This window comes from Phacochoerus africanus, chromosome 14 (genome assembly GCF_016906955.1).
Source record: "Phacochoerus africanus isolate WHEZ1 chromosome 14, ROS_Pafr_v1, whole genome shotgun sequence".
Classification (NCBI taxonomy): domain Eukaryota; kingdom Metazoa; phylum Chordata; class Mammalia; order Artiodactyla; family Suidae; genus Phacochoerus; species Phacochoerus africanus.
The window spans coordinates 45881266-45894236 of NC_062557.1; the positions used below are offsets into that span (position 1 = coordinate 45881266).

At 39.8% G+C, this 12971-nt stretch overlaps 1 protein-coding gene across 3 annotated transcripts in view; it reads left to right on the forward strand.

The window, feature by feature from the left end:
* NSRP1 (nuclear speckle splicing regulatory protein 1) overlaps nucleotides 1-12971 on the forward strand; it is a 57568-nt gene that overhangs the window by 42345 nt on the left and 2252 nt on the right. For all 3 annotated transcript variants that reach the window (XM_047757686.1, XM_047757688.1, XM_047757687.1), the window contains 4 exons: nucleotides 4045-4101; nucleotides 7526-7654; nucleotides 9575-9782; nucleotides 11035-11143. In XM_047757686.1, the coding sequence (XP_047613642.1) occupies nucleotides 4045-4101; nucleotides 7526-7654; nucleotides 9575-9782; nucleotides 11035-11143 (503 nt within the window). The remainder of the gene's footprint in view (nucleotides 1-4044; nucleotides 4102-7525; nucleotides 7655-9574; nucleotides 9783-11034; nucleotides 11144-12971) is intronic.

Consider the following 12971-nt stretch of genomic DNA (forward strand, 5'->3'; position numbering starts at 1 on the left):
ATGGACTCCATGCTTAAGCTGTGCACTACACTGCAGCTGTGGCAATGCCAGATCCTTTAACCCACTGCACCACCAGGGGAACTCCTAAAAGTTGAGTCTTGACATTTGTAGTGATTTTGTTGGTTTTGGTTTTTGTTTTTTTTAGGCTGTACCCATGGCATGTGGAAGTTCCCAAGCTCGGGATCCAACCTATGTCACAGAAGCGACCCAAGCTGCTGCAGTAACACTACCAGATCCTTCATCTGCTGAGCCACAAGAGAACTCCCATGTAGTGATATTTTAATTTAAGGATAGCTCTAAAAACTTAAAGACTTGACCTTTAAAATATAAAATCTTAAATGATCCTGGTTTTAATTTTATTAGCTATTTTATCTCCAGTATGAATCTAGAGTTTCTTGTGTTTGTTATGTAGATTTTAAAATGTCATCTAATAACTTTCTAGTTTTTTTTTTTTTTCCTTTGCTTTTTAGGGCTACACCTGTGGCATAAGGAAGTTCCCAGGCTGGGGGTCGAATCAGAGCTGAAGCTACTGGCCTATGCCACAGCCACAGCAATGCTAGATCCAAGCCGTGTCTGTGACCTGTACCACAGCTCACAGCAATGCCGGATCCTTAGCCCACTGAGCAGAGCCAGGGATCGAACTCACATTCTCATGGGTACTAGTCAGGTTTGTAACCTGTTGAGCCACAACGGGAACTCCATGTTATTGATTTTTATATTAGATCACTATTATTGAAACAACTAAAAGTTTTACTGCTACTGTTTTCATTTTTAGCTTTTTGTGTGTATATATTTAAGCAAGTCTTTGGCATTTTAGCCATCACCATTAATAGTCAGAGTTCCTTTAGCTAGAAAACTGAGAATCAAATGAACTTCGAAGGAGATAGTCCTCCCTGAGTTTTTCGGCTTAGGTTCTGAGTTATCTCTTTATCCACTGATGCTCTTAGAATTCTAGGGGTGTAAGATGGTGAATAGGATATGTAAAATTACGTTCTCCATATGTTATCACCCTGTAAGTAATATCTGATTTTTTTCCAAAGGTTAGACTTCATCCTTCTAAACAGCTGTAAACATGAAAACAAAGTCTCTTGAGATGTCTTAAAGTGTATATGCTTTACATTAGAGAGGCCCTTCCCAATCTGCTTATTCTACATTAAATAAAAGTCTAGGAGTTCCCGTTGTGGTGCAGTGGTTAACGAATCCGACTAGGAACCATGAGGTTGCGGGTTCGGTCCCTGCCCTTGCTCAATGGGTTAAGGATCCGGCATTGCCTTGAGCTGTGGTGTAGGTCGCAGACAAGGCTCGGATCCCGCGTTGCTGTGGCTCTGGCGTAGGCCGGTGGCTACAGCTCCGATTCAACCCCTAGCCTGGGAACCTCCATATGCCGCAGGAGCGGCCCAAGAAATGGCAAAAAGACAAAAAAAAAAAAAAAAGTCTAAAAAGTAATAGCCTTGTATTTTGCTTTTCCAAGTTCAGTAGTTTAGGTCGAAGCATCCAGTTTGAAAGTAAGAGCAGGTGAACTATAACTGACTGAAGGAGAAATAGGAAAATAATAAAAACAAACGTCTAGCATTTGGAGATTTACTCTTCTAATCAATCCTGAAGGGCGTTACTGACTAATGATCAAGAAATATATATTTAATGTGTACTAATTAGAAAGACAGACATAAAAATGCATTGCAAAAATTCATGAGATATGCTTGGAATATTTAATATTTTCATATTTAAAATTTATATTCTAATGAGTGCAATTGTGTTACACCAAGTAACAGGCACATTTGAATTAAGTGAATAATACATGTAATACACAAGTAATACACCTAGCATAATAGCACCTGGCACTATAGATGTTAGCTACTATTACTATTTTTATTAATAATATTGACTGTAGTTGGAGTCAATTTACTGGTCACCTGAAAGGAACTTAGTCTCTTTCTGTACACTTCTTTTAATTTACTAAGTGGGTGTCCTATTATTATCGTCTACCTTTTGTGTATTAACTATTCATCTGCATGGTCATAGAGAACCGGAAATCGATTTGGTTATTTTGTTTGTTGCCATGGGAAACAAAGGAAGTACCAGTTGATTTTAAACAGCTGAAAACAGCAAATGTCAATAGGCTAGAGAACTATAGTCCTAGGTCTGAGGATTATGTTTTTAATTAAAAATAAATTCATCAATAGCCTTTTTTTAAAAAAAGATACAATTCACACACCGTGAAATGCTTTTACATACTTTTAAAAATGTACTTTAAAAGTGTACATTTCAGTGTTGGTTCATTTATTTACAAAGCCTTATACTTTTAAGGGAACAGTTTTTCCTAAGTATTCTATTTTCTTAGCTGCAAGTCTTTACTTTTGCCCATTTGGTTATTACTTTATATACTCCTCTTGCCTTCTCTTAAATTCTTTTTCTTTCTTTCTTTTTTACAGTCACACCTGCCGCATGTGGAAGTTCCCAGGCTAGGGATCAAATAGGAGCTGCAGCTGCAGGCCTACACCACAGTCACAGCAATACTGGATCTGGAATTCTTGTTGTGGCTCAGTGGTTAACGAACCTGACAAGTATCCATGAGGATGCGGGTTTGATCTCTGGCTCTGCTCAGTGGGTTAAGGATCTGGTGTTGCCGTGAGCTGTGGTGTAGGTCACAGATGTGGCTTGCACCCACGTTGCTGTGGTATAGGCCGGCAGCTACAGCTCCCATTCAACCCCTAGCTAAGACAAAAGATAAAAAAAACAGTACTGGATCGGAGCTGCATCTGCGACCCATGCCACAGCTTGTGGCAGTGCAGGATCCTTAACCCACTGATCAAGGCCAGGGGTCAAACCCACATCCTTGTGGATACTATGTTGGGTTCTTAACCTGCTGAGTCACAGTGGGAACTCCTTAAATTTTTTTTTTTTTCGGTCTTTTTCCCTTTTCTAGGGCCGCTCGAGCGGCATATGGAGATTCCCAGGCTAGGGGTGCAATTGGAGCTGTAGCCACCGGCCTACGCCAGAGCCATACAAACGCTGCTGCATCTGCAACCTACACCACAGCTCATGACAACGCCAGATCCTCAACCCACTGAGTAAAGCCAGGGATCGAATCTGAAACCTCATGGTTCCTAGTCGGATTCATTAACCACTGCTCCACGACGGGAGCTCCCTTAAATCCTTTTGATTCAGGTCTAATGTCATATCTCTTTGGGGAAGCCTTTCTTGCTTAATTCCTCATACATTTAGTTTCCTTCTACTCTACTCTCACAGCTCTTTTTTATCCCTTTATTATAATATCACATTTATATTGTGATTATCTCTGTAGTTAATTTCTCTCCTTTCAGACCATTTATCTCTCAAGGACAGACGACTTGTTTTTATGCTATCTTCAAGAGCTAGAACAGTGCCTTTTATGGTAGGCTTTTCAGTACGTATTTATTCAGTGATTATAACCACAGATAGTTCTGGCTGTCCCTAGCCTTCAGCATGTACTCAAAGTTTGATACAGTATATTCAGTGGTGAGTATTAAAATAATGCGCTTTTTATTGCTGAGAATCAAACTGTTTTAGTATTGGAAGGGACAAATCCTCCCCCACTCAAGACACACACATTCACATATATACACAAAGTGAAATGAAGAAGTTCCCGTTGTGGCTCAGCAGAATCAAATTTGGCTAGCATCCATGAGGATGCAGGTTCGATCCCTGGCCTTGCTCAGTGGGTTAAGGATATGATGTTGCTCTGAGCTGTGTCATAGGTCGCAGCCGCAGCTTGGATCTAGTGTGGCTGTGGCTGTGGTGTAGGCTGGTGGCTACAACTGCAATTGGACTCCTAGCCTGGGAACCTCCATATGCTATGAGTACGGCCCTGAAAAGAAAAAAAAAGCAAAATGAAATCCATAGAGGTTGAATGACTTAGTGAAATTGGAACAAAAAAAGCCATGTTACCTCATCATAATATTATCTTTCTGTTTTTAACCATAAGTAAGGAATCAGTTGCCAACCAGAATTCTGGAAAAGAACTTTAAATTGCTTAAACAGTGACAGCATTTTCCTGTTTTATAGACCTCCGTGAGTGAAAGCCTTCAGAGGGAAGCTGCTAAGAAGCAAGCAATGAAACAGGTAAGGTGGTAGAGTAAGTTAAATGCATTTGGTGAAGTATTTCAGCTCACTTTTTTTTGGCCATGCCTGCAGCATATGGAAGTTCCCAGGCCAGGGATGAAACCTGTGCCACTGTAACAACCCAAGCCACTGCAGTGATAATGCCAGATCCTTAACCTGCTGCATAACAAGAGAACTCGTCAGCTTACATTTAGAATTTATCAGTTTTGCCATCTAGGTAACTGAGACCTGAACAGAGTTGGTATGTATAGAGATTTTTTTTTTTTTTTTCCATTTTAAGGCAGTGCCCGCGGCATATGAAAGTCCCCAGGCTAGGGCTCAAGTCGGAACTACAGCTGCCAGCCTACTCCATAGCCACAGCAACATGGGATCTGAGCCGAGTCTGTGGTCTGTACCATGCTCATGGCAACGCCAGATTCTTAGCATACTGAGCAGGGCCAGGGATTGAACCCTCATCCTCATGGATGCTAGTTGGGTTCATTTCCGCTGGGCCATGACAAAACTCCCTAAAGAGATAAGTTTATCTTGACACTTGCTTTCTGAAAATGTGTGAAATATTTCTTGATCTACATAGATTTCAGGTTTTTTGTATAAATTTTAAAGGAGAAAAACAATTAGCTAATTAGCTCTTGGAGTTCCCTTATGGCTCAGCAGTTAAGGATCCAGTGTTGTCCTGCAGTGGCTCAGGTTGGTGCTGGTTTGATCCCTAGCCTGGGAACTTCCACATGCCTTGGGTGTGGCCAAAAACAAAATTTTAAAAAATTAAATTAAAAACAAAGAATTAACTTTTTATTGCTGTGTTGTAGATTAAACCTATTTCTCCTTCCTCATGACTTAGTCTTACAATATAAGCAAAATGATTTTTCCATTTTTAAATTATTTTAAACTCATCTACCAAGGAAGGAGAATGTAAAGTAATTTTCGCTAGACTTGCCAGCACCTTATATTTATGTACACTCTGTGGTATTTTCAGATACTTTTTTTATGAGCTTAGTTATTTATTTTTAGCTTCTACATATGAGAGAGATCATACTGTATTTGTTTTTCTCTGACTTACTTCATTTAGCATTTCCATGCTTTTTTATACATACATTAGCTTTTTTTTTTGTCTTTTTGCCATTGCTTGGGCTGCTCTTGCGGCATATGGAGGTTCCCAGGCTAGGGGTCGAATCAGAGCAGCTGCTGGCCTTCGCCACAGTTATGCAGGATCCAAGCCGCATCTGCGGCCTACACCACAGTTCACAGCAATGCTGGATCCCTAACCCACCAAGCAATGCCAGGGATCAAACCCACATCCTCATGGATACTAGTTGGGTTTGTAACCTGCTGAGCCACAATGGGAACTCCCAAGAAGACAATCTTATTTACAGTTTCATAGAAAAGAAAGAAACACCAAGGAATAAATTTACCAAGGATGTGAAAGATCTGTACACTGCAAACCATAAAACATTGGTGAAAGGAATCGAAGAAGACACAGATAAATGGAAAGTTACTCCATGCTCTTGATTTGGATGAATTAATATTGTTTAAATGTCCATGTTACCCAAAGCAATGTACAGTGCATTCACTAACAAAATTCCAGTGGCATTTTTCACAGAAATGTAGCAATCCATCCTAAAGTTTTCATGGAACCAATAAAGATCTCAACTAGCCAGTTTTGAGAAAGAACAAGGGTTACCACATTCCCTGATTTCAAACTATATTGAAAGCTCTAGTAATCAAAACAGTATGGTGGTGGCATTAAAACAGAAACATAGATCATGAGACAGAAAAGAGAGCCCAGAAACAAACCCATGCATAACTGGTCAGTCAGTTTATAATGAGGGAGGCAAGAATATGCAATGGGGAAAAGACAGTCTCCTCAGTAAATGATGTTGGGAACACTGGACAGCCACCTGTAAAGGTATGATACTGGACCACTATCTTATACCATACACAAGAATTAACTCAAAATGGTTTAAAGATTTGAATGTAAGACCTGAAACCATAAAACTTCCAAAAGAAAACATAGGTGGTAAATTTCTTGACATCATCTTGGCATTGTCTTTCTGATCTGACTGCCCCCAATGGCAGGAGCAACAAAAGCACAAATAAACAAATGGGACTATATTAAGCTAAAAAGCTCTGGACAGGAGTTTCCATCGTGGCGCAGTGGTTAACAAATCCTACTAGGAACCATGAGGTTGCGGGTTCGGTCCCTGGCCTTGCTCAGTGGGTTAAGGAGCCGGCGTTGCCGTGAGCCTGTGGTGTAGGTTGCAGACGCGGCTCGGATCTCGCGTTGCTGTGGCTCTGGCGTAGGCCGGTGGCTACAGCTCCGTTTGGACCCCTAGCCTGGGAACCTTCATATGCCGCGGGAGCTGCCCAAGAAATAGCAAAAAGACAAAAAAAATAAAAATAAAATAAAAAGCTCTGTACAGTGAAGGAAACTGTCAGCAAAATAAAAAGGCATACTGCTGAATGTGAGAAGATATTTGCAAATCATATCCGATAAGGGTTTGATATCTAAAATATGTGAAGAGCTCATATAGCTCAAGGAAAAAAATCCAATTAAAAATGGGCAAAACAGGAGTTCCCGTCGTGGCGCAGTGGTTAACGAATCCAACTAGGAACCATGAGGTTGCGGGTTCGGTCCCTGCCCTTGCTCAGTGGGTTAACGATCCGGCGTTACCGTGAGCTGTGGTGTAGGTTGCAGACGTGGCTTGGATCCCAAGTTGCTGTGGCCCTGGCATAGGCCGGTGGCTACGGCTCTGATAAGACCCCTAGCCTGGGAACCTCCATATGCCGCGGGAGTGGCCCTAGAAAAGGCAAAAAGACCAAAAAAGGGGGGGGGGGGCAAAACACGAAAGTAGACATTTTTCCAAAGAAGATATACATGGATGCTAGTCAGATTTGTTTGCACTGAGCCTCAATGGGAACTCCCCAAAGAAGACATACAGATGGCCAACAATCACATGAAAAGATGCTCAACGGCATTAATCATAAGGGAAATACTAGTCAAAACCCCAGTGATAACATCGCTTCGCCCCTGTTAGAGTGACTTGTAAGTCAGTTATGCTTCAGTGAAAATAAATAAGTAAAAAGTGCTTCCTACCATTTGAATCCTGAACATTTTATTTGGTAATTCAACTAAAAATTACATGAAAATTTAATATATAATATAAGCATCTGAAAATCAAGGTTAGATGTTTTTAAGTCATACAGTGGTCTTTCTGACCTTTTGATGTAGATAATTCTATTTATGAACAAGTGAATAATAATAGTAAATGTTTATTGGACACTGTCAAGTTCTATACTAAGTGTTTTAAGTTTAAAATATGATTGATGCAATATTTATGATATATTTCTGATTTATCCTGTAGACTTTTTATGGTACTTATTATATTAGTTGGCTTCTATTTTTGAAACATATTTAATTTTTTTTAAGACCAAACTGGAAATCCAGAAGGCTCTTGCAGAAGATTCTACTGTATATGAATATGACAGTATTTATGATGAAATGCAGAAAAAAAAGGAAGAAAGTAATCCCAGATTGCTTTTAGGAAAAGACCGAAAGGTTTGTAACTGAAAATACGCAACTTTCTTTGACTTGTACCTGCATTTTGTGTCTTAATCTTATTTCACCATGAGGATCAGTAATCTTAGGAAAAGCTTTTAGGTATTTGAATTGTGAAGAGAGCTCCCAGTTTTAGATAGTACAGATTTGATTTAGAACCCAAGAAGCTCCATATTTAGTATCCTAACACAAGCAAGAGAATTACCTAACATTGGAGTTCCCGTCATGGCTCAGTGGTTAACGAATCCGACTAGGAACCATGAAGTTGCGGGTTCCATCCCTGGCCTTGCTCAGTGGGTTAAGGATCCGACGTTGCCATGTGCAGCGGTGTAGGTCGCAGACTCGGCTCGGATCCCGTGTTGCTGCTAGGCGGGCAGCTATAGCTCCGATTAGACCCCTAGCCTGGGAACCTCCATATGCCACAGGAGCGGCCCAAGAAATGGCAAAAAAAAAAAAAAAAGAATTACCTAACAATTTTATAAATTTTGGCTTTTGCTTTAAATTTGCATGCTATTTTTTGAAAAATTTTCCTAAGAATGTCTTTGTAGTGCTTCTTCTGTTTGTTTGTTTTTTATCATTTTTATTCATAGACGGAAACTGAATTCTCTGTGGATATCATGATCATATTTTTAATTTGAAAAAAATTTAAAGGTGTGCTGATTGAATGAAAAAAGTTCATGTTTTTCTTTTCTTTTTTTTTTTTTGTCTTTTTACCTTTTCTAGAGCTGCTCCCGTGGCAGATGGAGGTTCCCAGGCTAGGGATCCAGTGGGAGCTGTAGCTGCCTGCCTATACCACAGCCATAGCAACTCAGGATCTGAGCTACTTCTGCTACTTACACCACAGCTCACGGCAACGCCAGATCCTTAACCCACTAAGCAAGGCCAGAGATCGAACCTGCCACCTCGTGGTTCCTAGTCAGATTCGTTAACCACTGAGCCACGATGGGAACTCTGAAAGTTAATGTTTTTTTATCATTCTTATTCTTCCACAGAGGACAGACTGGTTTTTAAGGATCTTTGTATCTTACAGAATCTTTACAAATAAAGTGGTGATATGCAGTTATATTAAAGCTACTATTGGAGTTCCCGTCGTGACTCAGTGATTAACAAATCCGACTAGGAACTGTGAGGTTGTGGGTTCTGATCCTTGGCCTTGTTCAGTGGGTTAAGGATCCAGCGTTGCTGTGAGCTGTGGTGTAGGCCGGTGGCCATAGCTCCGATTAGATCCCTAGCCTGGGGACCTCCATATGACATGGGTGCAGCCCTAGAAAAACAAACAAACAAAAAAAGCTGCTATCTTAAATAACTATGTTTCAACTGATGTGAAAAATTAGTAGGAAGATTTCCTATTCACATATCTGTTGAAGAAGTAAGACAATACCAGTAAAAAGGGGGAGAAAACCAGTGGGGAAATTACTTATTTGAATTAAAAAAAAAAATCAAATATCATTTTGAATAATTTGTCTTTACACTTAAATTTCTATTGAAAAGAATTTTATTTTCAATCTTGTTAGTAAATTTATATTGAATTTTGAGAAGTTAACAATCCTATTTATTTGGATTTCTGTCTTGATGAATTTCTTCTTTTTTTTTTTTTTCTTTTCAGCATATGAAAATTCCCAGGCCAGGGGTCAAATTGGAGCTGCAGCTGAGGCCTTCACCATCGCCATGGCAACGCCAGATCCGAGCCATATCTGCGACCTATGCTGCAGCTTGCAGCAGTGCCAGATCCTTAACCCACTGAGCAAGGTCAGGAATTGAACCCATGTCCTCATGGACACTATGTCTGATTCTTAACCCACTGAGCCACAACAGGAGCTTTCTAATGAATTTTGTATTAATGAATTCATGATAAAAGTAGAATATAAATAATTACTATAATTGACTCTTTCCTAAATAATTTTATTTTTTTCCCCTTAGCCCAAGTATATTCACAACTTACTAAAAGCAGTTGAGATCAGAAAAAAGGAACAGGAAAAAAGAATGGAAAAGAAAATACAGAGAGAACGAGAAATGGAAAAGGGAGAATTTGATGATAAAGAGGCATTTGTAACATCTGCTTATAAGAAAAAACTGCAAGAGAGAGCTGAAGAGGAGGAAAGAGAAAGGAGGGCTGCTGCACTCGAAGGTGAAATGGAAGAGGGGGAAGAGTGGAAGGAAACACACACAGGAGAGTTCTGCCCTGTCGTTAGCCATTTGGGCTGTCACTGAACTTTTAGATTATAATGTCATAATTTTTGTATACAAATGCAGGGTATGATATGCTATTGTGTAGTTATTACAAAACAGAGAAGATTTGAACTGAAAACACAGTTGCAGTCTTAGAAACTGTTACTTCTACTGGACTTTTCACTTCTGTCTCATTTTGTTGCTTAAAACTGGGTATACACAAGTCATTGCTTTAGAAAATTATTTCAAATGTTGGAATTCCTGTCGTGGCTTAGCATTTAGCGAACATGACTAGCATCCATGAGGATGCAGGTTCAGTTCCTGGCCTCGCTCAGTGGGTTAAGGATCTGGCATTTCCATGAGCTGTGTGTGATGTAGGTCGCACACGCAGCTCAGATCCTGCATTGCTGTGGCTGTGGTGTAGGCCAGCGGTTACAGCTCTGATTCGACTCTAGGCTGGGAACCTCCATAAGCCACAGGTGCGGCCCTAAAGAGACCAAAAAAAAAATTATTTCAAATGTAAAAGCATCGATTACAAGCCATAACATCACAATATTTGTCAAAATATAAGCTGAGATTTAAATCCTAGTTATATTTCCTGGAACGAGAAAATGAGAGTAACATCACCCAAAGAGCATTAACTGGGCATTTACATTAATTACATTAATGTTATTAAAAGAATAACATTAATTCAAGAAAGAATAAAGATGTGCAGAGGCCAAAGAATATCTTAGTACTTGACTTTGGTGCTTTCTACTCATAATCATTTCTCAAGATCTAAGTAAAATATGTACTTATTTTATAAATAGCTTAATTGGCAAGTGCTATCAGCTTAGTAGAAGAAAGCCAAATGTATAAGACCTGATCTAAGCATTTACTGTTTGTTCTTCTGCAGCATTAGTTAGGACCAGATAGTAAATAGTTTAGGCTTTATGTACTGTATAGTCTCTTGTTGCAGCTATTCAACTCTGCCTTTGTAATGCAAAAGCAGCCTTAGGTATATGTAAGCAAAGGAACAGGGCCATAATCCAGTAAAAATTTATTTATAAAGACAAGCAGCAGGCCAGGTTTGGCCTGCAGGTTGTATAGTTTACCAGCTCCTGATCTAGAGATCAGTTTATAAACTGTGTTATACACTCTGTGCCTGTGAAATGGAACTGTATTTTACCTTGTTGAGTATATTCTTCTCACTTTTGCTTTCCTTCTGTTAGCCCGTTTGGATGTAACGAAGCAGAGAGATCTCAGTGGATTTTATAGGCACTTATTAAATCAAGCAGTTGGTGAAGAGGAAGTACCTACATGCAGCTTTCGTGAAGCCAGGTGAGATATGACATATGAACTATTTAGAAGAAAGATACTGTTCATGATTTGTGGTTGTGGGATCATTTTAACTCTCTGGAAGACTGTATTGTTGCATATTATGTTGTTAGCCAAGCCTGACCTAATTGAATGACTAGAGGTTGACAGTTTCTTAATTTAAAAACCTTTAGTTCAAGTGGGTTTTTTTTTGTTGTTGTTGTTTTTTGTCTTTTGTCTTTTTAAGGCCACATCCACAGCTTATGGAAGTTCCCAGGCTAGGGGTCAAATCGGAGTTGTAGCTGCCAGCCATAGCCATAGCAATGCAGGATCTGAGCCACATCTGAGACCTACACCATGCAATGCCAGATCCTTAACCCACTGATTGAGGCCAGGGATCGAATCTACAACCTCATGGTTACTAGTCGGGTTCGTTAACCACTGAGCCACAACGGGAACTCCAAGTTTATTCTTATTTTACAGCAATTCAACATGCATGTTTAGATAGTACATACAAAGAGAAGTGGGGTTTTTTTTTTCCCATAAATAGGACCTAGCCTCCATGAAACATAAGATTCATATGATCAAGGACCAAAAATGCACTATCCTTTATGAAGCCACTAGTTAACACATGGCTGTTTAAATTGAAATTATATTAGATCTGGAATTCCCACTTTGATGCAGTGGGATCTAGTGCGGCAGGATTGGCCTGCATCTCTGCAGTGCTAGGACATGGGTTCAGTCCCCAGCCTGGTATGGTGAGTTAAATGATCGCATGTTGCTGCAGTTCGCAGCTGCAGCTTGAATCTGATACCTGGCCCAGAAACTCCATCTGCTGCAGGCGGCCAAAAAGAAGAAAGAAATTATGGTAAATCTGAATTTTTAGTTACAACAATCTTTTTTTTTTTTTGGCCACACCTGTAGTCTGCGGAAGTTCCCAGCAGTGACAACACTGAGTCCTTAACCACTAGGCCACCAGGGAACTCCTTCAGTCACATTTCAGGTACTCCATTGCCACATTTGGCTAGTGGCTACCATATTAGACAGCACAGATGTGGACATTACCATTCCTATAGACATTCCTTTTAGAACTGGTCTAGAAGGTAAGAATTGGAGGATTATTATTTTTTTTTTGTCTTTTTTAGGGCCACACCTGCAGCATATGGAAGTTCTCAGGCTAGGGGTCGAATTGGAGCTGTAGCCACTGACCTACACCACAGCCACAGTCTTGTGGGATCTGAGCTGAGCAGTGTCATAGCTCACGGCAACACCAGGTCCTTAACCCACTGAGCGATGCCATGGATCGAACCTGTGTCCTCACAGATGCTAGTTGGGTTCATTAGTGCTGAAGCATGACAGGAACTCCAGATTGGAGGATTTTTGAGTAAAACTATAATATAAAGGAATGGTTAAATGATTGTGCCATAAGTTTAATCATATATTTAAGGTATAAGTTCTAAACTAGTATCACTAGAAACCATTTTTTGGAATAGACATTAGCAGATAAGAGGATCTGAGTCTGTGCTGGTAGGGAAAGATGAGAGGCAAGAGAATGGAATTAAGGATGAAGAGAAGGGATTATGCCCCAGATGCTGGGTTTTGCTGTAAAATTGATGAGAATTATGAATCTAAGAAAGTTATTTGAAGACTCAGATTTTTTGAATGAAAAACTAGAGTTTCGTCTTGAATAATTGAAGCCAGTTCTGAAACTCCATAGTATCATTTAGTAGTTGCATTTCCCAGAATCTAGTAATAAATTCCTATTAGTGGTCCTTTAGCCAAGATACTTTTGCCAGCAATGCCTAAAGAACCGTCATTATTGCTTTGTTTCTGTGGTAAATAGGTGATTAGT